Below are 27819 nucleotides of genomic sequence, written 5' to 3'. Positions count from 1 at the left end.
CCCCACAAATGACCCAGAGATGCATTTTAAATAAAAGGACACATTCTACTCATGTAAAAACATGCTGATTCCTGGACCGTCCGTGGGCCGGATTCAGAAGGCGATTGGACCGCATCCGGCCCCTGGGCCTTAGTTTGGGGATCCCTGATCAACACGCTTAAAACTAATTAATGCACGAAGGGGTTAATACCATAGAGTAAACTGTCCTGCCAGCCATAGCTATGTCCACTTCCCTTACCATGGGAGGAAATGGGTAATCAAGCCTATTGTTCCTCAGTCTACCTGAGTTGCTCAGCATGTAAAGAAGTTTGAACTGGTTGTTCCAGCTCAAACTGCAAGGCTCTCACTCTTGAATTCTTATACTGTACCAGTAAATTAGGAACGTTCACCACTTTTTAACTAAGCCAAGTTTTACTGCCTGTGCAACTTTCTGAAGCACATGTACCTGACCTTTGAAGAGTTTGTAAGTAACCCCTTTTTTAACTTGCCAAACATGTTGTCTTTTTCTTTGCTAGAGAGAAACTTTGGAACTCCCTTTAAAGGGCATATTTTAAACATTTAACAGTTTATATTTCCACATAGGTGCCAAGTTCTAGATTGAAAAATCCGGGATCAGCAGCGCTGCGGCACCGGAAGTCGCTTCTACTCACTTCTGGACATGCGTAGAAGTGACTTCCGATGCCGCTGTGCCCATTTCCAAAATGTCTGCAGCGCCAGAAGTCACTTCTACGCACTTCCGGACATGCCAGTGTGACCGGGATGTGTGTTTGCTGGAAGTAGAAGGGGAGTAGTAGTTGTTTTTCTGCAAATGTTGCTGGAAATGAGGAGGAAGTGGGCATAACTCCATATGGGGACTGAGGGATAGCAGCCATACTGGATGGCTTGAGGAGGCTGTTAAAGAGAGACAGGGGGGTGGCGGGCGCTTAGGATGCCCCTGAATCCAATGCTGTGCTGCTGGAAAGGACAAGCCCCTCTTAGGATGTGAATGCCCCACAATCCCTCCATCTAGGTTCAGGTTGTATATATGTGTAAATAAAGCATATATCATAAAGACACCACCGCCTCTGTTGTGCCTCCTTGTCCCAAAAGGGAACATAGTTCCTAGTGTTCTTAAGGCAGAATTCTGAGACCTAAGGGGGTTCTTTCTCACTTTCTCTATCACTATAAATTTTAAGCCAAGCAGGAATTACATTTCTTCGTTTTTTGCATTATGCACACATTTATGCCACTTGGAATGATGCCTTTTTATTTTTCAGATGTAGCTTCCTCTAGAACAGACTGCATCCAAAATGAGTTCAGAAACACACCTGGATTTGCTCTACAGACTTGCATATAAATATCCAGTAAACTGATTACATTTGGAGACAACACACTTAAGAAAATATAATTAGGCCCGGCTCTAGGTGCAGTTCTGGTGGCGCGGGGCGCTAGGGCATGGGGCCGGCTGCACAACAAAGCCGCGCGGAAGCCATGCTGTGCGGGCGGGGGCCCGGAGCGATCTCTGCACCTCTGCACCAGGGCCCCTGACCTGCTCGAGACAGCCCTGAATATAATACCCTGTGCACTGGAGAAGCAGGTTAATATTAGCTGATTTATATAGCATACTAAATTGAAACAGCATTTCCCACAGACAAATAACAGGCATATGGAATAAGAAAAACAGTGATGGCATATTAGGGTAATTTTAAACAGACTAGGTCGTGTTGAATAAAATGTGCAGTGGTGGTGGCTGGTGCCCATTGGGACAGTAGAGTGGAAACCAGGGACACCAACAACAGGGGTGCATTCAGAAGGTTATAGCCATGATAGTTTTCCTGATTATTATGCTAGCACTTTTGTCCCAGTTTCAAATGCTCCTTTTAAAGTAGGCTACATTTGAGTCATGCAAGTCAGAGTTGTCTACAGCGCGAAAGACTTCTCTCCATTCAGGCAAACAATAGGCATCACAGTTCAAAGACACATACAGCCAGGCAAAAACACTTGAGGGACATGGAGAAAGGCCTGAAGAGGCTCCCAGGGCTGGAGAGTCCCTACCCCTAGTTCTACTTAAGTTTGGTTTATCGTTGAAGTTGTTCTTGGCTATGCTCCTCTTGGCTTGTGTCCTGTGAGAATATATAACACATTGCACAACTCTATTTGTAGAAATACCCTCCTTTGCAACTAGGCAATAAAAGGTTTCTTTTTCTTTTTTAGGTGGCCAAAGTAACCAGGAAGTAAATGGCATTGTTCACATATAGCACTTTTTAATTGGCCAGGTGCAGAATGAGAGCTTTAAGTTTCCTTTGAGATACTGCCAAGGCAGAATATGAGAACAGATGAACCAATGATCTGTTCAGGTACGGCAATTTTTAATGGTTTATTTTGTGTGTGCATAAAATCTATCAGTGAATATATTTAGGAGTTAAGGAGTAGAAGTGTTGTTGAGTGTTTTGAAAGCAGAGGCAGATGGAAAGTGAATCTCAGAGGAACAGTTGTCATCTTTAAATTGGCAACACCACTGAGGAAACTTGAAGGACTGCAGGCTGAGGGGACAATTTTACCTGTGTTTCAGATCAGCTCTGCTCTTTCTATAGCCATGATGGCATTGTGAATACAATAGGAGTGAGTTCATCCCAGGGTTGCGAGCAAAGATGACAGCCTTGAAAATGAACCCAATAAAGTGAAGTTTCATTCTATTGAGAGCTGAGTGATTGCAGTTTGGGAGAAGAATTATGAGGTTTGTTTATTTTGGTGGCAGCGTAACTTCTTTTCTTCTTCTCCAACAGAAAAGCTTTGTTATAATTAAGCCAAGAGGGAGGATTCTGTTTTAGTGATGGAGAACTCAACACAGGGAGTTGATTTAGATTCCCTACAAGAAGGATTTGCTGCTGTTAGATCAGTTAACACTCTGCTCGGCAACCCTTCAAAGCAGAGATCAAACATCAATTTGTAAAATTAAGAAAAGTGGCATAGAAAGAAAACGCGTAAAGTTGCATGCAGGTGGGAAACCTTTTCTGTGTGTGAAATAAGTGCTATTGACCTTGGGCCACCTTTTGTGTTCTGACAACTGAGTGAGAATAGGGTTTCCAGTTTGATGTGCAGACAATGGTAAATGATAATATTTATTTTTCTCCCATTAAAACTTTCATATTCTGATTCTGCACATGAAGCTGCTGTTAAAAACAAGCACCACACCATCCATACCACCCCTCTCAACTGTAAGATTTAAGTAAGAAGTACATGAACTTGCTCTATGTCAGCGTTTCTCAACCACTGTTCCGCGGCACACTAGTGTGCCGCGAGACGCTGGCTGGTGTGCCGCGATGTGCAGCGACGAGAAGGGCGATTTGCATTGTCACGTGCCTGGTGGCCGCCAATACACAGTGCTGACCCGCCGGAAAGCAATATTTGGCAAGTGTTTCTTACAGTCATAATTATAATATAGGGCGGCACAGAGTTAATTTTTTTAACTTTTTTAATGGTGGTGTGCCTCGTGATTTTTTTCACGGAACAAGTGTGTCGTGGCCCAAAAAAGGTTGAGAAACACTGCTCTATGTGAACGGGCATTATCATCACAATTGCAATATAAGAAATTAATCTAATTTTATATATTCATTTATTCATGTTACTGCATAACACAGTTCTTTGAAGAATCCAACCCTCAATTTAATTATACTAGACTGAAGGACACAAGGAGGGAGGTAGTTCATATATAAAACACCAATAGTGCTATTCTCCCATCCAAATTTCTCAATAGTTAATAACACATGGCATTCAAGGCAGCAACTCCAGAGACACCAGTGTGGCAACTGAAACATACATTTACAGCTGAGCTCCTCTGGTTCAGTGGCTATTGTTATATTTGTACCTGAGAGACTTGAGCTATAATCCAGCTCAGCAGCTGAGCAGACTTGAGAAAAACACTAAGAGTGTGATTCAGCCAAAATAAAGCACTTCTAAGTATCACTGTTAATGTGATAGAGCTAAGCATGAGCTTACATTTGACTGAATAGTGTCCTGTGAATGTAATCCACAACTAACACCTCTGGAATAATCCTGGAGACTCCCATGGGAATTTCATGATACCTGGATCACAAGTCACACCTGGGTCTAAGTTCTCTATAAAACAAGGATGGACTCCACTCCCATCAGCTCCAGCCAGCTTGGCAAAAGTTCAGGGATGAAAGGTGTTGCAGTCTGGCAACACCCGGATGGCCACAAGTTTCTGACTCTTGCTATAAACCATAAAAACTAATTATTGATCTTGATCCGAAGTGCTTTTTGTGTGTTGTAAAAAGGACAGAATAATATGAAATTTGCAGCAAGTTTCTACTTCTGAGGGCATATATATCCTACCAAATTTCAGAAGGTTCCCCCCCCCCGTGGTTTTTCCACAAGGGCCGCCATTTCTTCATTTCCTCACCCGTATTAATTATTAGGAAATTTTCAAATGGCCATAACTCCACTCCAATCCTTTGATAGAAGTGGGTGAAATTTGCAGGCATTGTAGCAGTTAAGATGTGTTGTTGGTTAGGGTTTAACTTCCCATGGGTGGTTTGGAATTTAAATATTTTCTTTTCAGGACACAGAGAAGGATGTGCTTGTGAAAATAGAAGAGGTGTGGGAAAGTGTTCAATCATTTCTCTTATTTCACATTTTGTGGGGCAGAGATCGAAATAGCAAGATTGAAATTGCATGGCTTGGCAGCCTCAGACAGAAGAGGAATCATAGAATTGTAGAGTTGGAAGATATCACAAAGGTCATCTAGTCCAACCTCATGCAATGCAGCAATATTTTGCCCAATATGGGGCTTGAACCCACGACCCTGAGATTAAGAGTCTCATGCTCTACCAACTGAGCTGCTACCAAGGAAGGAGGAGAAGGAGCAAGTGGGGGTTGGGGCTGTAAGATTGGCACCCAGACGTAGAGGAGTGTGGTAACCCTAGATGCTAGGCAGTGGGAAGAATAGATGCTGGCTCTCTCCTCTGCCCTTTCTGTGGACTGGAGATGCACATCAAGGAGGTGGGAGGACTTTGACCAGCAGTCAGAGAGAGGGAAGGACTGAACAGGAGTCTGTCTTGTTCCTCTGCTTGCCTTTAAGTGGTAGGGAGGCTACTACTGCAGATTTGCTCCACCTGGCAACCCATCCCTGCCTCTGTCTAATGCATTTTTCATGCTTTACAGTTATAAGAAACAAAACCATTGCTACCTTGCTGCCTTCCTAGAACAGACTTTGACAAATTTGTGGTGTGGTTTGAAATTTTATATATAGTAATTATAGCACCCAAACAATGCTATCTCTATCCACAGACAGTGGCAGTTTAGGAGAGAAGAACAGGATAAAGGTTATTGTAATCCTAGATAATTTAAAATTTTAAAAGATGATGCTGTTAAGGTGCTACACCCAATATGCCAGCAAGTTTGGAAAACTCAGCAATGGCCAGAGGATTGGAGAAGATCAGTCTACATCCCAATTCCAAAGAAGGGCAGTGCCAAAGAATGCTCCAACTACCGCACAATTGCGCTCATTTCACACGCTAGCAAGGTTATGCTTAAAATTCTACAAGGCAGGCTTAGGCAGTATGTGGACCGAGAACTCCCAGAAGTGCAAGCTGGATTTCGAAAGGGCAGAGGAACCAGAGACCAAATAGCAAACATGCGCTGGATTATGGAGAAAGCTAGAGAGTTCCAGAAAAACGTCTACTTCTGCTTCATTGACTATGCCAAAGCCTTTGACTGTGTCGACCACAGCAAACTATGGCAAGTTCTTAAAGAAATGGGAGTGCCTGATCACCTCATCTGTCTCCTGAGAAATCTCTATGTGGGACAAGAAGCTACAGTTAGAACTGGATATGGAACAACTGATTGGTTCAAAATTGGGAAAGGAGTACGACAAGGTTGTATATTGTCTCCCTGCTTATTTAACTTATATGCAGAATTCATCATGCGAAAGGCTGGACTAGATGAATCCCAAGCCGGAATTAAGATTGCCGGAAGAAATATCAACAACCTCAGATATGCAGATGACACAACCTTGATGGCAGAAAGCGAGGAGGAATTAAAGAACCTTTTAATGAGGGTGAAAGAGGAGAGCGCAAAATATGGTCTGAAGCTCAACATCAAAAAAACCAAGATCATGGCCACTGGTCCCATCACCTCCTGGCAAATAGAAGGGGAAGAAATGGAGGCAGTGAGAGATTTTACTTTCTTGGGCTCCTTGATCACTGCAGATGGTGACAGCAGTCACGAAATTAAAAGACGCCTGCTTCTTGGGAGAAAAGCAATGACAAACCTAGACAGCATCTTAAAAAGCAGAGACATCACTTTGCCAACAAAGGTCCGTATAGTTAAAGCTATGGTTTTCCCAGTAGTGATGTATGGAAGTGAGAGCTGGACCATAAAGAAGGCTGATCGTCGAAGAATTGATGCTTTTGAATTGTGGTGCTGGAGGAGACTCTTGAGAGTCCCATGGACTGCTAGAAGATCAAACCTATCCATTCTTAAGGAAATCAGCCCTGAGTGCTCCCTGGAAGGACAGATCGTGAAGCTGAGGCTCCAATACTTTGGCCACCTCATGAGAAGAGAAGAATCCTTGGAAAAGACCCTGATGTTGGGAAAGATTGAGGGCACTAGGAGAAGGGGACGACAGAGGACAAGATGGTTGGACAGTGTTCTCGAAGCTACGAACATGAGTTTGACCAAACTGCGGGAGGCAGTGCAAGACAGGAGTGCCTGGCGTGCTATGGTCCATGGGGTCACGAAGAGTCGGACACGACTAAACGACTAAACAACAACAACAAATCCTAGATAAATAGGATCTATCTGAATAGGTAATGGGATTAAAAACACAATGCTAAACTCTTTTACTTGGAAATAAGTACGAATGAGTTCAGAGAGGCTTACTCCCCTGCAAGTGTTCATTGGATTGCTGTTAAACTACAAAACTGCACATCTTTCTTTCATGAAACAAAACAAAATAATAATAATGCTGAGTATACTATGACAATTGGTGCTCCCATCAGAGAAAGCACAGATTTTGTTGTAGAAGAAATCAACATTCTCTTATAAATTGCACTTAATATTCTGTTTGGGCACCTATTTGACTAAAAGAATAAAATGAAACAAAACAAAACCTAAAACCATTTAGTGTAGGCCTGGAAATGCAGGCATAAAAGGAAATCCTCACCAGGTGATTAATTTATTATTGTAAGTGGTTGTACTGTTATTTGTAAATTAAGGGACAGCAACAAGGAGGAAGCGAGATAAAGCACAGTGTCTTGGTTCATGAGCAGTAACAAGTAGGAACGCATTAAATAATGCGGTAATTATTTTTGAAAAAATAGACATTATTTTACTATCTCAAAAGTTACTGGAAATGTACACACATGAATAAGACCAAACAATACAAAGACCAAACAATACATGTAAAAACATTCTTTGGAAACTTTGATTACATTATCAGAAATTGTACCATACTCTTTTTCAGGACGGCATTGGAATGAGGCCCAAAGAGCAAATGGTTTATGTGAATTCATAATGTGGCCTTGAGAACACTTGGTGCTCAGTTTTCAGGAACTGAAACATCTGAATGACCTAACAATCACTACACCACTTCACTGGAGTAAGAATGTCTTCCTGAGCTTCGTCCAGTTATATCCCGAAACCTGAAACCCCCTTTCTAGAAGTTAACAGAAGTGATAATATTTTATGTCTCAGTGTTTATTCTTGAGATGGGACATCATGTCAGCTTTGACTTTAAAGTAAAATCTCTCACCAAGCAGCATACCAATTTAACCTCAAGTAAATTTGATTTAACAACATGCTACAAAGAGGTCAATGGTGAATGAACATCCAGATGAAATATGAGTAACAACAGAAGCAATGGGGGGAAAGCTTTGCTACAGAGTCTTTTCATGGCTCTCTTGGTATATTACTCTGAATAATTTCATCAGATTTCCTTCCTACTCTGTTTCAGGCAGTGGTAGAATACACCTAGTGATTAGAACACTTGAATTTTATCTAATATTCTGAGATTCTGAGCAGCATCAAATCACAAAATACTACATAAACCTCAGCAAGGGCATTGCCAACCGCTGAGCTGAGGGGGCACAATATAATGATGAATTAAAAAAGAATAATGAATTAAAAAGGAATTGTTGTGAAAATAAGACTGGGGGGGGCACAAAATTTTGTCCTCACTCAGGGAGCTGTATCACCAAAGTTTGTCCCAGCAGGTAACCTTGTGTGCAGCTTTGTGGGGAGCCAATGAACTGTGATATGGAGCATCTGCCTAGAACAGGGGTTGTCAACTTGCTGCCCATAGTCACCAGTACTCCCTCTGGCATCCGTGGAAAGTTTCAGCAAATATCCACTCAGAAATCCACCATATATGAGATTTGGGAGACCATCTGCACCATTTTCATCTCTTTTTATGCTGTTTTCAATGTGGAAGTCACACACAACACAGCAGCCATTTTGTGCCAGGTGCCAATAGCAGTATCTCAAAATTCCAAGTGTGCCCACTGCCAGGGAGCTGAAAAACATGCTACTATTTTCCAGTCTCAGCTCCATAGGTAGGACCATAACCACTCTAACAAAGTGTCCCCACACAGCTGGTCCAGGAGTATCTCATAGTCAGTGGTAACAAAAGGTGCAGGGAAGGAGAAGATGGAATAAGGTTGCATGCTGCTGATCCCATTCTAAATAAAAGGGAATCCATCAGGATAAGCAAAGCTTTCAGTTCCCTGACCAAGCCTGAAACCAAACTGGAATGAGTCTAGATCAGGCATCCCCAAACTGCGGCCCTCCAGATGTTTTGGCCTACAACACCCATGATCCCTAGCTAACAGGACCAGTGGTTGGGGAAGATGGGAATTGTAGTCCAAAACATCTGGAGGGCCAAAGTTTGGGTGTGCCTGGTCTAGATAATCCATATTATCTACAGAAGTCTGCAGTTGCCCCACCTTGACAATCTCCACCAACTTCAATAAAAGGGGTGGGGTCTCACAGGCAAAGCACCATGTGCAGACCCTCTAAGCCCACCCCAGTATCAAGTCTGGACTGGTGCATAGCTGTCAAGTTTTCCCTTTTCTCGCGAGGAAGCCTATTCAGCATAAGGGAATTTCCCTTTAAAAAAGGGAGAACTTGACAGCTATGGACTGGTGCTATCTGGGTGGGCACATCTGGGTTAGGGTAGATGCACGTAGTTTACCCCCTGAGGTTTCACCAGTTCAGTTCTTTCTTCATTCATGCGGATCACCATGGCCTGACCTGATGTTACGTAATAGCACTGCCAGCTCTGTGGATAAACAAATAGGTTTTTCAATACTGGGAGAGTGAATGGCTAATAATTGTAGGAGATGCCACCTACCTTCCTGAGGCAGCACGAGAAGAACAGCTTGTTGTTGTTTATGTGAAGATGGCTGACTGCTGTTAGAGGCTCTGACCTTGATTGTGTTCTACATTAAAATAAATGGTTAAGTCCTGTTAGAAAGTAGCAGTATATGTTCTTCCTGGAAGCCTGAAAGCTCCTCTGACTTTCTACCACAGCAGCTACATAAGTGATGCTTCAAAGAAGTATTTCAAAGGACAATGCCATAAATGTTTGCAATAGAAAGCTAAAATGGAGGAAGAAAAACAGAAGCTTAGTAAGAATTTCTTCCTGTGCTTTAGTTCCCGTTTTGCTTCTTGCACTTTAGCTTTTTCTTGCTGTTCCAACAGAATGACATACACGTTAGAATTATATTTTGACTATGCCCCCAAATGTTTGACATTTTAAATGTTAACCTGCACAGTAATCAACGCAGGGCATTTTATTTGTCAAAATACCTACCTTAAACTTCAAAGGTTTTACCTCTAAATACTGAAGCAATCAGTGTACACATTAAATAAAGGTCAAAAGCTAAGTTTACCATAGGCATTTATATTGCACCATAAATTCATTTCACAAACTATGATATACATTAGGTGGTTAACCTGGGGCACTGGATCTTGCAGTTCTTGCAAAACAAATGGAAACAGTTTATTGAGGGAAAGGTAGTGGAAAACTTCTTTGCAGTTGTCAGCTGTGTTGAGATGTATGAAGAGGAAGTAAAAGTAGAACATATCTTTTCAACACAGTTTAAATGGCAGCAAAAGAAAATGCCATTTGTGTCATAAAACAATTAAATGTTGCATGACATTTTGTAGAAGGCAAGGTTCATCATGATAAATTCAGTGTAATAGGAATCCACAGAACTCTACAAAGGTCATTGGGTATAGTCAACTCTCTGCACTGACAGGCTTCCATGGACTTAAATAATCTACGATCAAATTCAAATGTTTTGTTTTCAACACAACTGCTGCCCCAAACCACAGCCCCTTGAGTAGGGATCTACTGTATATGCTTCCTAGAATGGTTAGATGTTATTGCTTCAGAGGCTACCAGATTTGGCTTTGGAGTTATTATACTTTGTCCAAACATCATCAGAACCATTGTGTTGTAGTGGATAGACTCAGACTGGAGAGTGTTGGAATGTGTTAGATTCAAGGTCAGCCAAGCTCACTGGGTGACTTTGAGCAAATCATTCCCTTTTATCCTGACTTAACCAGTTTCACAGGTTAGTTGTGTGAAGTTAAAATGTAGATAGGGGATAGGGTTAGGGTAAATTGTGGGATAAACTATGTGATCATTAATATGTTAGAACCCTTCATATGATGCAACTCCACATGTGAGCAATACCCTTAAATAACATTGCTAGCCTCAGTGACGTTGCAATGAAAAATCTCCAATTACTCTGCAGTATTCTTTGGCATGTATTGAAATTAGAATACCGTATACTGCTTGCTGTTACATCTTTCTACATATCAAATGAACTGCCCAAGCTGCATCACTACTAATGGATGGGTGCCCTGCTCACGTCAATGCTGATCTTGTGCTGCTATTTAATGAAGACTAGCTTATGAAAAATTTATTCCAGAGTGCTCAGTTTATTGTTGAAATGCATACAAAGCTAGGTTGTAAGGAGCAGCTTTTTTAAAAAAAGTTTTCTACAAGTAGTTTACTTTTCATTTAAGCTCTTAATGGAATACAGCCATTTACTTCAGCTGTTCAAAGGCACGGGTTGATGAAACATACTAAATAAGGAACAGTGAAGACAACAGGAACAGTGTAGGTTACAAAATTTGAAGCAGAGTTGAAAGCTATGTCAAGATATTTTCAAACTGCAAAATAAGATCATCATGAAGAGGAGAAACCAGAGTTCAAAAGAACATCAGAAACCAAAAAAGGGGAGGGGAGATAAAAGTCACAATTTTTGTAAACCGCTTTGAGTTTTTGTTTTGTTTTTTACAATCAAGCAGTGTATGAATTTTATGAAATAAATTAAAAATATGTTTTTCAGCCATCAAGTTCTGCAGCATTACCTAGTTTCCTTGTCCATTAATCAGAATCTATTGACAGCTCCAGTTCTCCATCACAACCAGCAAGGGAGGAAGCAAAAACTTGCAAGCAGCCATAAACTGGAGGATTGGCTTTCCAAGGCTTCTATGGTAGTACAGCACATGGAACTTTCCCTAACAGTGTGGTATTAGTCCTCAGAATGTCTGCATGCTATTAGAAACTGATAAAGATTTGGCTCCTTTTCAAGCTGCTGAAAAGCTTAAGATCAATATCTTATGGTTTATCTGAAGGTGATTAAAACAAATAAGCCTTATGCAGCACTTTTTATTGATCTCCTTCAGGCCCTTCAATCAACATCACTGAGAAAACGGTTAAGAGCTTGTGAGATACATTAATATTCTGGAAAGACAATGTTATTGTTAAAGAGTTCAGTCAGTGGCAAGATCTCCTATTTCCATAGCGGAATGGCAGGCTGTTCTTTGTTGCTCTCCTTGCATTTGATTTGAGTGGGATCACAACTGTGAAAGTGTCATTGGCAGTTGGGTAAACAGAATTTTGCTTCAAGAGCTAACAGACATCTAATTACTTCAGGTAGCAAATCTGCCCTTGAAACCAGTGTGTTGTGATGTGTGATTTGGAGAATGTGGAGAGAGACAATATTTTCTCTGCACTCTTGTAATGGTAGAATTCAGGGTTACACAAGGACTGCTTGCTTCTTCCCCTGATGTGCAGTGATTGTGGTCCGATGCAGGTCACAGTGACTCTGGGGGTGGGGTGGGGGTGCTGGTTTCCTGTGGGACCAGGAAGGATATTATTTCCTCCTCCAGTGGTCACAGGGGCTTCCACTGACTCATCCATGGTTCTGACTAATCAAATACCTCAATATGGTATATGTCAGGAAGATGATGGATGACTGATGAAGAACCCTGCATGACAGGCAGGGAAGAGAAGAACTCCCAGGCTGGGGGGCTGGAAGTAGAATGACCACCCCTAATATCAAATGAGGGGGAACTTTTGTGTGGTCGCACGCAGCCCCCTGGATCCCAGTGTGGCTCCTGGTAGTTTGCACTGGCTTCATCCTCCACAGGCTGGATACTTGGGGTCTCTGTCTACCTCAGTCAACTGCCCAATCCTGCCTGGGGAGGCATTGCCAGGGGATTGGCCAGGTAAGGGGAGGGACCACCCTAGAAGCTTCCACGTTGAGAGCTGGAAAGGTCCTCCCCCTTTTGTGTGAGACAAGAGTTAAGATCTACCCCTGATAGTGGGCTCTGTATATTATTCTTTTCTCTCTCTCTTTCTTTTCCCTCCTTTTTTTTTCTTTCTTTCTTGTCCCCCCCCTTTCATTCTATATTTTTTTTAGATTTGTTTGGAGGCAACTCAACGGAGATCACGGACTACCAGGTATTCCAGTTGCCCCATCCCAGCACAGAGAAAATTTATATAGAGGTACAGATAGAGGGAGCCCCATGCCGCATGGAGCTGGACACGGGTTCAACTCTATCCATAATCTCGGCCCGAACATTAAGGGAACTGTGCCCTAATGGGGGTCCCAAACTAAGGCCGGCCCCATTCACCCTCCGGGACTTCCAGAAACGTAAGGTCCCTACTATGGGGGTGGGGACCTTCAGGGTGCAATATCGAGGGCGAAAGCAACAATTGGACTTGCTGGTAGTTAAGGGCCCCTACGTTAGCTTACTGGGACTGGCATGGTTTGGACCTCTGGGGCTAGCCGTTACCGGGGTGAACCGCACTAGCTTACAAGTGGACGTGGACGCCATATGCAAAGAGTTTCCAGGGGTTTTCGATGGGGCATTGGGACGATATACAGGACCCCCCATTGCCCTACAGCTAGACCCCGCTGTACGACCCATCAGACACAAGGCCCGCCGGGTCCCGTTCGCCCTGAAACCCCGCATAGACGAGGAATTGGACCGGCTCGTGGAGCAAGGAGTGCTGGAGCCGGTGCCCAACGCCCCCTGGGAAACTCCAATTGTCACACCCGTCAAGCCTAACGGTTCGGTCCGCATCTGTGCAGACTACAAATGCACCATAAACAAGGCTCTCACGGCCCATGCATACCCAGTGCCAGTGGTCAGCCATGTCCTCGCCACCCTGGCTGGGTCAAAAATCTTTGGCAAACTGGACTTGGCCCAAGCGTATCAACAGTTGCCTGTGGACGAAGCCACAGCAGAGGCTCAGACGATTGTGACGCACAGAGGGGCATTCAGAGTAAAGCGGCTGCAATTTGGCGTTAGCGTGGCACCAGGCATATTCCAGAATCTAATGGACTCTCTCCTCAAAGGGATTCCTGGCGTCACCCCCTTCTTCGATGATGTACTGATCGCCGGGCCCACACCAGAGGAATTTGAGGACCGCCTCCGCTCCGTCCTGCACCGTTTCCAGACGGCGGGCCTCAAGGTGAAGCGGGAAAAGTGTTTACTGGGAGTGCCGCAGGTGGACTTTCTGGGATTTAAGGTGGACGCAGAAGGGGTCCATCCAACCGGTGACAAGGTACGGGCCATTTGTGAGGCCCCAGCGCCCAAGAGCAAGCCCGAACTTCAGTCATTCTTGGGACTATTGAACTTTTACCATGCCTTCCTTCCACATAAGGCAGCGGTAGCGGAGCCCCTACACAGACTCCTAGATAAAAGGGCCCCTTGGGTGTGGGGCCAGCGACAAAGGGCCGCATTCCAGGCAGTCAAGGACTTGCTCGTCTCGAACTCGGTCTTAGCACACTTCGACGAGAGGCTGCCAGTGGTGCTGGCATGCGACGCCTCTCCCTATGGCATCGGCGCTGTCCTGGGACACCAACTCCCGGATGGAAGAGAGGTGCCGGTGGCATACTTCTCCCAGACGCTTGCTGCAGCCGAACGAAACTACTCACAGATTGACAAGGAGGGTCTGGCAATCGTGAAGGGCGTAAAAAAATTCCATGATTTCTTGTACGGGCGGCCCTTTACCATAGTGACTGACCACAAGCCGTTGCTTGGCCTGTTTGCCCCTGAGAAGCAGACCCCCCAAGTGTTGTCTCCACGTGTCCTCAGGTGGTCAATTTTCCTTGCCGGCTACCAGTATGCACTAATCCACCGCCCTGGGAAGGCGATGGGCCACGCAGACGCCCTCAGCAGGCTACCACTACCAGAAACAGGCCCCGACCCAGCGCCTGCACAAGAGGTTATGACCCTGGAGCTGCTTCCCGACCGACCCATTCAGGCACAAGAAGTTGCGCACCATTCCACAAAAGATAGGGTCATCTCCCGGGTCCTGGACTGGGTGTGGCGAGGATGGCCCAGCAGCAGCCCCGGGCCAGAATTCGCTGGCTACACAAACCGCAAACATGAACTGTCGGCCCACAAGGGGTGCCTGTTATGGGGAAGCAGGGTTGTTGTTCCCCAGCCCCTCCGCAAAAGGGTCCTCACAGCCCTACACGAGACACACCCAGGGGTAGTGAGGATGAAGGCCCTTGCCAGGAGTTATGTGTGGTGGCCGGGGATTGACAGAGAGATAGAGGCCTGGGTCCAACACTGCCAGACCTGCCAAGAATCCCGCCCGGATCCCCCAAGGGCCCCAGTCCAGCCCTGGGAGTCCGCCCGACATCCATGGTCACGCTTGCACGTGGACTTCGCTGGCCCCTTCCAGGGAAAAACATTCTTCATAGTGGTGGATTCCTACACCAAATGGCTGGAGGTCGCACTGGTACCATCCACTTCTACGGCGGCAGCCATCAGGGTACTACGTAAGCTGTTTGCGACCCACGGGCTCCCTGACACCCTCGTCTCGGACAATGGAACCGCATTCACGTCAGAGGAGTTCCAGACCTTCACAGCGCAGAACGCCATCCGCCACATCCGCTCAGCACCATTCCACCCTGCCACCAATGGCCAAGCGGAGCGCATGGTGCGGACCACCAAGGACAGCCTCCGCCGCATGACACAAGGGGACTGGGAATACCGCCTTGCCACATTTCTTCTAGCACAGCACAGCACCCCAAGCACAACGACGGGCCGGAGCCCAGCTGAATTACTAATGGGCCGGCGCCTTGCAACTAGACTGGACCGACTTCACCCCGACAGAGCTCAGGATGAGGTAGTGGTGGGGAAAGGCAGGAACCCCCGGACATTTGTGGCCCAGGACCCAGTGTATGCAAAGAATTTTGGGGCAGGCCCAGCATGGGTACCCGCCACAGTCACCAAGGTGACCGGTCCCGTGTCGTACGAGGTACTAACGGAAGGGGGGCAATGTTGGCGCCGCCACTGCGACCAGCTACGGCGACGATTCCCAGGAGGAACCCGGGAGGAGAGCGGGACAGAGGGGTCCCAAGGGGACAGCAGGGCAGTGAGGCCTGTAGAGCGAGAGGGGTGGGCAGGGGAAGCAGAAGCAGTAGGCACAGAGGGGCGCCCCGAGGCTGGAAGGACACCGGAACCAGAGCTACAACCTAGTGGTTCAGTGGCGCCAGACCAGACAGCCCCGGCACAGCCAGCAGCCTCGGAACACGAGCCAGAACCAGAACCCCTGACCAAGGAACACCCCAGGCCACAACGCACACGGAGGCGGCCAGCAGACCTTGGGGACTACGAATGCAACTTCCCGGGCAGGACTGGAACTTAGAGGGGAGGGGTGTTATGTACTGAGCTGAATCCTAGAACAATAGGATTCAGAATCAGCGGGAGCTACCCAATCCAACTCCAGGTGGAAGTGAATCCGCAACCTGATTGGCCTGCTGGAGCAGCCAATCAGGCGGCTGGCAGAAGTGAATCTGCTACCTGATTGGCCTGTAGGAGCAGCCAATCAGGCTGCAGGCAGAAGTCAATCCACAATATAATTGGCCCACAGGTGTAGCCCTGAAGTAGCCAATCACGCAAGGCCCATTGTGTAAATAATGTATATAAGCAGATGGTTTTGGGAAAAGAGCCATTCGTCTTCTCTTCTCCTCCTTGATGACTATGAGCTGAATAAAGAGCATGAAATTCACTCTCGACTCCGAGTATATTTCACATACGTTCAAAGATTTCAATTAAAAATCATATTAAAAAAGAAAAGATATACATCAAGAGGTGATCCTTAACCTGGGATTAACCCTACTCAGTAATCAACCAGAAGTCGTGTTGGGTGATTCTGGATATACAACCATTGCCTATGCCAAGAGTTTCTTACATTTGTAATCAATAAAGTTGTAGCCTATTTTATCCCAAAGTGATTGCCCTGTGATTATTTCACCTTCCCTTGTTAGCCCCCAGCTGCTTGCAGCCTCACTGCACCTGAGCCCTCAATGAAATTGACTGGACAGATAATAGACAAGATGGATAAAATAAAACCACTGAATGGAGAGTGTCCAGAAGAGGGTGACCAAGATGGTGAGACGGTGTCTATAGGTATGAAGGGAAAGGAGGGCAGTAGGAATTGAAGCAGGTCCCTTTTATGTGCCTCTGCCCCTGGATGCCCAACAGTGGGGTAACTGTATGTCCCACTACAGGAACCTTTGCTCTGATCCAGCAGCATTCTTGTTTCCTTCTGTAGCCTTGAGTATAAGTAAATACAACATGCATAAGGAACAATACTTTCATGTCCTTTCTCTCTGACTAAATAATTCATTGTTATGGCCCTACATAGAAAACAGCAACTCACGTCATATATGAATTCCGACTACAGCAAATTGTTTTTCTTTAGCTAAGAAGCTCAGTCAAGCTAATAATCCTAACAAACCCACTCTTCTAGTAACGTAAGTTGAGCTTTGGCTATCAAATACAATCACCTAGGCACCTCTCTATATAATGGTGGGATGACGGCAAGCAAGCATGACTATTGCTTAAGCAGAAATACAGCACCATGGACCTTTCATCCTCCAGGAACAACTGATACCAAGTTCCTGGAAAAAATGAGTTTCACTGTTACACTTAACACAGGCCAGTGACCATAAACCCTGAAAAGGCTGAAGAGAGTTTTCAGAGAGTTTTCTGAATGCCACCTAAATCCCACTGCTGATTTTGAAGCAAATGGGTTGGTGGAATTGTAACTAGAGACTGAGAAACATGATTAGTGAAGAAATCTATAGTTGGAGGAACATACATTATTAACTACAGTGTCACACCTTTTAGAACCTGAGAGAACTTAAGTAACAAGATAGTAAACAGCAGTGTAGAATCAGTAGACATGGATAGCAAAAGCAGAGAAATACAATCTGTGGGCAGAGATGTGCCAATTAACCATCTCCCTTGTGAATTTTTAAAAATACCCTTACTATACTTATTTAAAAGTTCCTCAAAAAGTTCCTGCAGGTGTTTCATCTGAGCAGTACCCTTCAAATCCACAAACTGAATTTTATGTTAGGTGAAATTCAGAAGCCTTTCTCCTGGTAGGCTTATGTTTATACCAGTTAAACCAAAACCGTTGGGACTGCAACTCCCATAATCCCTGACTACTGGCAATGCTGCCTGGAGCTGATGGGAGTTTGAGTTCAACAACATTGGGAGGACCACAGTTTCCCCACCCACCTGATGAATACCTTCTTTCCTAATCCTAATATATTTATTTTTTATTTCAACTGTTTATATACAAATTAATCACCCAAGTTTCTAAGCAGTGCACATAAAGATTGCAAAAAACATACAGTACACAAGATCAATGGAAATTAACCATAAGAACATAATTGCCTCAATTTATGCCATGTCTTTCCGATACAGGACAGAAAGGGTTGTCAAAAAACTAGCAAAAGAAATGGACCTAGCCAAGTGTTGATAAGGGATTGTTTGTCTTAACAACCTATTTAACTAAAAAGCACATTTTAAAGTCAGACTAGATGTGATGCAAGTGCTCTGTGATTAAGGCTTCCACTAGCTTTCTTTCTGAAAAGCAGTGGTGGGGCAGAGCCTGACTTAGATTAAAGATGTGTCTGGTTCCCTGTCTTAAATTGCACACACATCTGCATATTTTTTTAAAAAAATGTATGGACAAAAGCTCTTATAACGATGAGTTTCCACCTCTGTAGCTCGCTGTAGTTTTTGAGGTGAGCAATGTGACTTAAGTCAGGGAATAGACATTGAGCTACACCCCTGTCACCAATGTCATGGCTCTGCTCCAAATCTACCACCAAACTAGCTTCCATGTTGTATTGTGTTGACACCAAGATGAATAGATTTTGTCATGAGCTCCTTGACCTGTTAAAAATAACAATGGGCTTTGATGTTGGAGCTGCCCCAAATTGCCCTTGGCTCCAATCCAAACCTGCTCTGCTTTCATACCTGCCAAGTCCTGGACTGCAGAATCTGGGACCGGCAGCCACGTAGACGCAATTTCCGGTGTCACTTTGCCCATCTATGGGCACCCAAAATGGCCACCGCAGACACCAGAAGTCGCGTCTACGCACTTCCAGACATGCCATTTGGGAGGAGGGTTGATTGGCCATTGGCACTGACATTTGTTGGATGTCAAACTCAACCAAGAGCATAAGGTCGAACAGATTCCTCACTGGCCTTGCAGACAATTTCATTGTCCAGAAAGTGGGAGAAGCAACAAGAGGATCAGTCATTTTAGATCTGGTCCTAACCAATAGTGATGACCTGGTTAGTGGGGTAGAAGTGGCAGGATCATTAGGTGGGAGTGACCATGCTCTTCTGGAGTTTATTATACAGCGGAAAGGAGCAACCAAGCATTCCAAGACTCAAAATCTAGACTTTACGAAAGCCGACTTCAGAAAACTTAGGGAAACGCTGGGTGAAATCCCATGGACAGTAATACTAAAAGGGAAGGGAGTTCATGATGGTTGGGAGTTTGTTAAAAGGGAGTTATTAAAATCGCAACTTCAGGCAATACCAATGAGACGGAAACATGGAAGGTGCCTAAAGAAGCCAGGGTGGCTATCTAAAGAACTTTTAACTGAATTAAGATTTAAAAGGGATATGTACTAAAAATGGAAAAAGGGGGAAATCTCCAGAGAGGAATTCAAACAAATAGCCAGCATGTGTAGAGACAAAGTCAGAAAAGCTAAAGCACAGAATGAACTCAGGCTTGGTAGAGAGGTTAAAAGCAACAAAAGGGGCTTTTATGGGTTTGTCCGTAGCAAAAGGAAGAACAAGGAAACAGTGGGGTCACTTAGAGAAGATGGTGAAATGCGAACAGGGGACAGAGAAAGGGCAGAACTCTTCAATGCCTTCTTTGCCTCAGTCTCCTCCAAAAAAGAAAACAATGCCCGACCTGAAGAATATGGAGCAGATGATTCAGCAGGGGAAACACAGCCCAGAATAAGTAAGGAGGTAATACAAGAATACTCGGCTAATTCAGATGTATTCAAGTCTCCAGGGCCAGATGAACTACATCCAAGAGTATTAAAAGAACTGGCAGAGGTGATTTCAGAACCACTGGCAATAATCTTTGAAAATTCCTGGAGAACAGGCGAAGTTCCAGCATACTGGAGGAGGGCAAATGTTGTCCCTGTTTTCAAAAAGGGGAAAAGAGAGGACCCAAACAATTACCGCCCAGTCAGCCTGACATCAATACCAGGAAAGATTCTAGAGCAGATCATTAAGCAAACAGTCTGTGAGCACCTAGAAAGAAACGTTGTGATCCAGGGGCGTAGCCAGGATGAAAATCAGGGGGGCAAGGGGCGGGCCAAGGGGCGGGGCCAAGGGGCGGGGGAGGGGCCACAGCGGGGCAAGGAAAGCTCCCTTTTCCCTTGCCAGCTTTCCCTCCTCCTGCCCCGGCGATGGCGGAGGGGGAGGAGGGCATCGGAGCAGCCCGATTTCGGGCTGCTCCGACTCCCTCCTCCCCCATCGCGATCGGCAGGCGCGAGGGGGAGCCAGGATCAGCCCGATTTCGGGCTGCTCCGACTCCCTCCTCCCCCATCACGATCGGCAGGCGCGAGGGGGAGCCAGGATCAGCCCGATTTCGGGCTGCTCCGACTCCCTCCTCCCCCTCCGCGATCGGCAGGAGCGAGGGGGAGCCAGGATCAGCCCAAAATCGGGCTGCTCCGACTCCCTTCTCCCCCTCCGCGATTGGCAGGGGCGAGGGGGAGCCAGGATCAGCCCGAAATCGGGCTGCTCCGATCCCCTCCTCCCCCTCTGCAATCGCCGGGGCAGGTGGAGGGAAAGTCCCAGAGCCGCGCAAAGCGGTTGCCTGGCTTTCCCTCCGCCCGCTCCACAGCCAGCCAGGGAGAAGGGAGGCGGCACCGGGCGGGCAGCGGGGCAGGCTGGCCAGCGGCCCTGCTTCTGGGGGGGGGCAATTGCCCCCTCCTGCCCCCCTGCCTACGCCCATTTTGTGATCACTAAAAGTCAGCATGGGTTTCTGAAAAATAAGTCATGTCAGACTAATCTGATCTCATTTTTTGACAGAATTTCAAGCCTGGTGGATGAAGGGAATGCTGTGGATATAGCCTATCTTGATTTCAGCAAGGGCTTTGACAAGGTGCCCCATGATATTCTTGTAAAGAAGCTGGTAAAATGCAGGCTAGACAATGCTGCCATTCAGTGGATTTGTAACTGGCTGACTGACCGAACCCAAACTTGACATGAGTCAACAGTGTGATGCAGCAGCTAAAAAAGCTAATGCAATTATGGGCTGCATCAATAGGACTATAGCGTCTAGATCAAGGGAAGTAATAGTACCACTGTATTCTGCTCTGGTCAGACCTCACCTGGAGTACTGTGTCCAGTTCTGGGCACCACAGTTCAAGAAGGATACTGACAAGCTGGAACGTGTCCAGAAGAGGGAAACGAAAATGGTCAAAGGCTTGGAAACAATGCCTTATGAGGAACGGCTTAGGGAGCTGGGTATGGAGAAGAGAAGGTTAAGGGGTGATATGATAGCCATGTTCAAATATATAAAAGGATGTCATATAGAGGAGGGTGAAAGGTTGTTTTCTGCTGCTCCAGAGAAGCGGGCACGGAGCAATAGATTCAAACTACAAGAAAGAAGCTTCCACCTAAACATTAGGAAGAACTTCCTGACAATAAGAGCTGTTCAACAGTGGAATTTGCTGCCAAGAAGTGTGGTGGAGTCTCCTTCTTTGGAGGTCTTTAAGTGGAGGCTTGACAGCCATATGTCAAGAATGTTTTGATGGTGTTTCCTGCTTGGCAGGAGGTTGGACTGGATGGCCCTTATGGTCTCTTCCAACTCTATGATTATATGATTATTCTACTACTACTACTACTACTAGACTCAGGATACTGACCATTTCCATCCCATGATCTGCTTCAGCAGCAGATGTGTTGTTCTTTTCCTTTAAACCGAAGCATGAATTGTGTGTGCATAGTTTCAAATTACAGTGATCTGCTGCAATCTTGGTAGCTGCTGAGTCAGGTATATATTGCATCCACCACATCCCGAGGAAGCTGCTCTCTGCAGTATATCCCACAGTGTGATTGACTGGTGGATTGATTGAATGACCCCATCTCACTGTTTTCACTTAACCTCAGCAAAAGTTTGGGTTGTGGGGAAGTTGGGAGGCATGCATTTCACTTTTCTTTTCTTTTTGATCAACTGCATCATAGCTTCAAGCCATTTCTGTCAGACACATGGATGCTGTAGATATTATCTTAGGTAAAGAAATAAGTAGGCAATCCAATCAAACAGGACCATCTGATCCCCAGTGTGTGATTGATGTATATTGTTTTCCTAAAAAAGAAAAGGAAAAGATAAGTTTTGTAGGCTATTTTGTTGTCTGATAGACATAACTCCTATTTAGAAATTTTTCGAACACTGAAGGAAAAAAAAAACTAATAGCATTTTAATGGGAAAACAAATCAGATATACAAAGGGATCTTATTAACTCAAACACAGTGGTGCTTACTGGAGCATATGATGTTCCTCTTTTAAAAATGATGTGGAAATTGTAAGTGTTACTGTCATTGTGTGGAGATGCAATCACACTGCTCAGCTTTCAAACCTACCTCATACCCTGTGAATTGCTTTATTAATATGCATTTTTCACTTGGAGTCTGCTAAGTGTCACAGATCAGAACACATTTTTCTATGGGAATAGCGACAACAATCTAGCTCACACCATACCAAACTGTTTCTGAGGGCTGTGTGTTACAAGATGAACTGCCTTCAGAGCGAAAGGCAGCAGAGTGAAGTAACCTACCTCAGGCAGTACCATGAGGCTGGATTGATGAAGTTAGAAATCGGTGCTGGGAGACTTTTGCAAGTTTGGCCCTAGTAAGGAAAGGGAGCAGTAGTGGTAGCATGAAATTGGCCTCCATTTCAGGAATCAAAACATCTTTGGATAGCACTGCCTCCCTTTGTATATGGGGCATAAATCTGTGATGAACACACCCAAATTTATTTCACGACAAGCCCATTGCTCTACCACACTCGGTTGGGCCACACCTCTCTTTTCTAGCCTAAAAATCTACTCTTCTGTGTCCACAGGGAACACAAATGCTTAAGTTCAAATGACTGAGAAGAATTTAGACTGAGCGCCAGGAAGGAGTTCCCTCTTCTATGCCCCTGACTCTATTCTTCCTGTCAGGAGCCCAGCAGCAAGGCACAAAACACTTAAGAAACTTTATGATAGATAATGAAGTGTCTTCATAAAGTACTTGGGAGAGAGCAGGGGCGCCGAGTTCCACCCAACACTGAAGGGCGTATCGTTCGTGTGTGGCATCACACTCATTGCGGCGCATGCCACCAGGCCCAGTCAGGCCTGCCACCACCACTGTGAGGCCTGGCGAGGCTCGTCACTACCTGTGAAGCCTGTGAGGCCCAGTGAGGCTCAGCCCTTTGTGTGTGTGTGTGGGGGGAGGGGCCCTTGGCCCTGTCCCAACACTGAATGGGGTGGGGGGAATGAAGACACCTCAGCCCTATGGGAGAAAGCAACAGAGATGAAGCTTATCCAGGAAAGGTGCATTATTGAAAGAGTAAACACAGTAAGTAAAAATATACTTACTTTTTCTCACAGGCCTGTGGTGAAGGTGTGGGTTCAGCAGGGTCCACTTGCACCGGAGGTCGAAGCTGTCTGGGGGCCCCTGCCATCTTATGTTAACTGGACTGGCTGCTTTTTTTATTTGAGTTAATAACTTTGTTGTAACAAGACTCCTGTCCTGGGCCTCTGCATGGGCCTGCTCTCTGGGAGCAGTTATCATCTGAGAAAACCAAGGCTAGTACTTGAAGGCTGACAGGTCAAAAGGGGAAGGTGAGGTAGGTCTATGTTTCTAGACCTGGAGTGGAGAACCTTTCTTCAGGGCTGCATTTGATTCTGTGCAACATTCTGGGGTTTACCTGCTAGGGATGAGTAGGACCAGAGACAAAAATAAAAATAAAAAAGTGAGTGGAACAGCAAATGCACTGTGTTTACTCAAATCTAATGCTCATACTGTACGTTATTTATGAAGCAGCAAGTTTGATGACAGAGCTTCAAGTGCAGCTTATCTGCCTCAGTGGAATGGAAGTTTCCCTGGGAGTAACCTATTAAGAACTGAAAGTGAGGAATTTCACCTACAGTATGTGTTTATGCCCTAATGTACAGGATTTTACTTTACTCTTCTAAAAGTTTCTCCATCTTGTGGGAATATGCTTCCAATGAGCCAGGTTTCAAACTAGAGTTAAAATAAAGAATTTCCTTTCAGTTTGGCTGTCAGATTTTTCAAACTGGCTGTATTTTCAGTTCTGTGTTGCTAATCCCTTGACTAGGTAATATTAAAGCTTGTCAGATGTATTTGAATGCAGATTTAAAAGCCCACGGCCAAGACACCTCATAACCTCATCCTTTACATTTTTGAAGTCTGTATATATTACTTAGGCATTCTGCTAGTTCTCTTGCTGGATTTGAGGGGAGGCAGGGATGGTGGTGGTCCAAGGATTTTATAAATTGCAGTCAAAAATCCCAGAATGCTGGCAGATACTGAGTACTAGACTTTTAATGGACCAGAACCATTTTTTTTTTTGCAAAACACCTCAAACCAGACAGCTGACAAAGCAACAAGATGGGCTTCGAATATGGCATTTCTTTAAAAATGTCAGAATATGACAAATATTAAACTGCTAAAAGTTTGAATCACAATCCCCTATATTATGTAGTGCTTCTGGAAAACATTTGTAATGCTACCTTCCAACTTCTATGCTTATGTCAGGCTTCTAAGAATCTGTCAGTGGGCCTGGTGATTGGAATCAGCATGTAAAGATTTGATGTGATCAACTTAATATATTTTTGCCTCTAAGATTCAAATATAAAAGGGAGCAAAATGGTGTCTGTCTTACTTTCCAGCTATTTCCAATAATAATAATAATTTATTACTTATACCCCGCCCATCTGGCTGAGTTTCCCCAGCAATTTCTTTAGTGTTGCCAGCTTTTTTCTTCTTAACAGCAGCTTGGATATTAGCTTGGATAGGCAGATGTGCTATTAGCATTTATTTCTATGTTCTGGAAAATGTTACCTGTCAGTGTCAACAGATAGGAGCCACTGCTTAGTGCCGGATTTATGTACAATATAGGCTAAGTAGGCTGAAGCCTAGGGCCTCTAAATCTAGGGGGCCTCACCAGTCCACCCGCTCCCCAGTGGGCAGTCTCCCTGCCCTGTCCCAAAATTGCAAACCCAAGACTTCATGCGAGGGCAGGGCAACTTGAACCCAGCAACTATGAGACTCAGGGCTAGCCAGTGGGGCCCCATTTGAAGCAGTGAGGCCCAACTTGATTTTTTTGGTAGGGCCCCAGTTCACAGCCAAAGTCTTCAAAATCTCAGAGATATAAATAAAATCCATCTAGATTGCCCTGGTGCGGAGGCCCCCTTAGGAGCTGACCACAGGGCCAATTTGGCCCAATTGCTCCAATTGCCTTAAGGTCAGCCCTGATGAGACTGTGCAGAGGTTGGACTGCCAAGCCCAGCACCTTCTAGGTCCCTGGTGTCACTATTCAGAGTACAGACTCAATGACTTAAGTTAAGACCAATCACTGCTTTGATAATAAAGTTAAGACCAATCACTGCTTTCGTGCATCAACCACTCATTGAAGCAACAAGATATTTCTTCGGAAATATTGTATACAAGAACCAGTGTTGTAGTTGCCAGCATATAAAAAATGTCTGACTTAAGCCTGCAAGGCACTTGAACCACACTTTGGAAGAAGATAATTTCTTTGTATTTCTTTGTATTTCTTTGTATTTGTATTGTATCACAGCTTGAATCTAAATACATTTCATTTAAAGTAAGTACTATCTGATTTTGGTGGAAGTAAATTTTAAGTAAATTTGCTTGGAATCAAGGCAAGGGAAAAAAATCATTCGGTATACATTTTTAAATGACTTAAAACAGCTTGTCAGATTTTGTATAATTGAACTATTATCTCAGAACCGTGTAAGTCTAGAAACTGCTTCTGGTCTTTTATGCTGCAGCTATTTTGTCTAGACTGAACATTGCTATGAGGTTGTAATTATTTCATAATTATCCTCTTTTGAAGGCATATTGTTCACTTTCCTGAGGCCCCAAGGCTGAAGTCCATTGATCTATAATGGGAAATTGGACTGAACAAAGGCTTCAGTGTTAGCTATGTAATTATTAATTAATTTGTATACAGGATTTTCTCATGGTTGCAATTTTCTAGTCATTTGTAGTTGAAGCTTTATGTATCAAACCCGGTCAACTAACCCCCTTTCACTGGCATAATTTACTAAAAAGCTTTACAAGTATTGATACAAGTACAGTTAAGCCTACAGCCCAAGAATTAGTTGTGAATCCATGAGTGTGTTTGACCTAGCATTTGTTGCTGAAGGTCAACAAAGGTTGCAATCCTTTGCACGCTTAGTTGGAAGTTAGGGTTGCCATATTTCAAACAGTGAAAATCTGAACAGTAAAAGTGTTGACTTTTTTGCCTAAAGTTGTTGTCCTTTCTGGATGTATGGCAACCCTGTTGGATGTACTTCCCACTTAACATAGGATTTCCTTCTGGATCAACACAAACTTTGTATTTGCACATCAGTAGGTATGCAACGCGGGTTGCAGGGACGCAGGTGGCGCTGTGGGTTAAACCACAGAGCCTAGGGTTTGCTGATCAGAAGGTCGGTGGTTCAAATCCCCACGACAGGGTGAGCTCCCGTTGCTCGGTCTCAGCTTCTGCCAACCTAGCAGTTCAAAAGCACATCAAAGTGCAAGTAGATAAATAGGTACCACTACAGCGGGAAGATAAACGGCGTTTCCGTGCGCTGCTCTTGTTCACCAGAGGCGGCTTAGTCATGCTGGCCACATAACCTGGAAGCTGTCTGCGGACAAACGCCGGCTCCCTTGGCCTATATAGAGCGAGATGAGCGCCGCAACCCCAGAGTCGGTCACAACTAATGGTCAGGGGGTCCCTTTTTAGGAATGCAACAGGCAGCAATTACAAGTGTCTTTGCAGCTACAGCAGGCGCTTTGTGATTCTCTAGCGGTTTGTCCTCAGCCCCAGAGGCACACTCCATTGTCTCTCAAGACAGATGGATGCCAAGAAAAAAATGTAGGTGCTTGGAATCAAGGTGTAGGTGCTAATCAGGCTGTCAATGAAGCAGCCACCAGCTGCTCGATGAATTTGGAAATGAAATATTTAACAGAATCCACTTATTCATTCTGATTGTCATGGATGGGTCATGGGGAAAACACACACCCATATCCATTATCGGTTTGCTGCTGTTCTTAATTTTATTATGTATTTTGTGGTTTTTATATTGTAATTTTATGTTGTGAACTGCCCTGAGATCTATGGATGAAGGAAGGTATGCTAACAACAATAGCAGCAGCAGCAGCAGCAGCAGCAGCTGCTGCTGCTGCTGCTATGTGTCTCTGTAGCTCCCCACCCCACTCCTCCGGTGTGACATTACTCCACTCCGAATACATACATTACATTAATAGCTGCCACTCCCTGTTGTTTTTTACTTGCCTCAGAGCAACAGGATTCTGAGCATACAATACTGAGGTTAGTAACTGTGGACTACAGAGCAGGGCCTGAACTGATGAGTTCCAACTCACTTGGCTTCACGGCTGGCGCAATATATTTTGCAACCTAAGGCGAGGGACAATTTGGTGCTCCCTTCCTGCTGCCAGTCAAGGTACAGAATCTGGCCAGACTGGTAGTTGAATCGCATTTCAACACTGACAATGAGCCAGGCTCATCCACTGCACTCCCTCTAGGGTGCCTAGTGCAGGCCATAGGTATTCCACACAGTTCTCTCCATTCAACATTTTACCAGCCATCTCCTCACCTTAGCATGTGCATCCTTTATTTTACTTGCTTGGTTTCCCCTTTGTACACAGACGTTTGCTACAGATGTTGTAGGTGTAAGGAACCTCTTTGCGCCTATGCCACAAAAGCCCTGTCAGGCAGATTGGCGCTGTCAGCTATGACACCCCGATCACTTGTTTGCAGGAATGAATTGCACCAAGTATCTTTCCCTCCTCTTCAGGTAATCAGCAGTAACCATCTGTTTTCATGATGATTTCTGCATTATTCAGCCTGCTGCCACATATGCGTATATCTGGATGGGCATTAGAGAACGGAATAAAAAT

The 27819-nt window shown here is 44.9% G+C and overlaps 1 protein-coding gene across 1 annotated transcript; it reads left to right on the top strand.

The window, feature by feature from the left end:
- The first annotated feature begins 6468 nt into the window (after positions 1-6468).
- On the top strand, positions 6469-16030 carry LOC132592722 (uncharacterized protein K02A2.6-like). Its single transcript, XM_060279321.1, has one exon. The coding sequence runs from the start codon at positions 12833-12835 to the stop codon at positions 15965-15967; it is 3135 nt and encodes a 1044-aa protein (XP_060135304.1). The 5' UTR covers positions 6469-12832; the 3' UTR covers positions 15968-16030.
- Positions 16031-27819: the final 11789 nt, after the last annotated feature.

Source organism: Zootoca vivipara, chromosome 1 (genome assembly GCF_963506605.1).
Source record: "Zootoca vivipara chromosome 1, rZooViv1.1, whole genome shotgun sequence".
Classification (NCBI taxonomy): domain Eukaryota; kingdom Metazoa; phylum Chordata; class Lepidosauria; order Squamata; family Lacertidae; genus Zootoca; species Zootoca vivipara.
The sequence above is the reverse complement of the archived record's forward strand: the minus strand, read 5'-3'. Positions and strand labels throughout refer to the sequence as shown.

Bases quoted from the DNA above. Each gene is read 5' to 3' on its own strand.
- LOC132592722 (XM_060279321.1), top strand. From the start codon at position 12,833: ATGGAGCTGGACACGGGTTCAACTCTATCCATAATCTCGGCCCGAACA.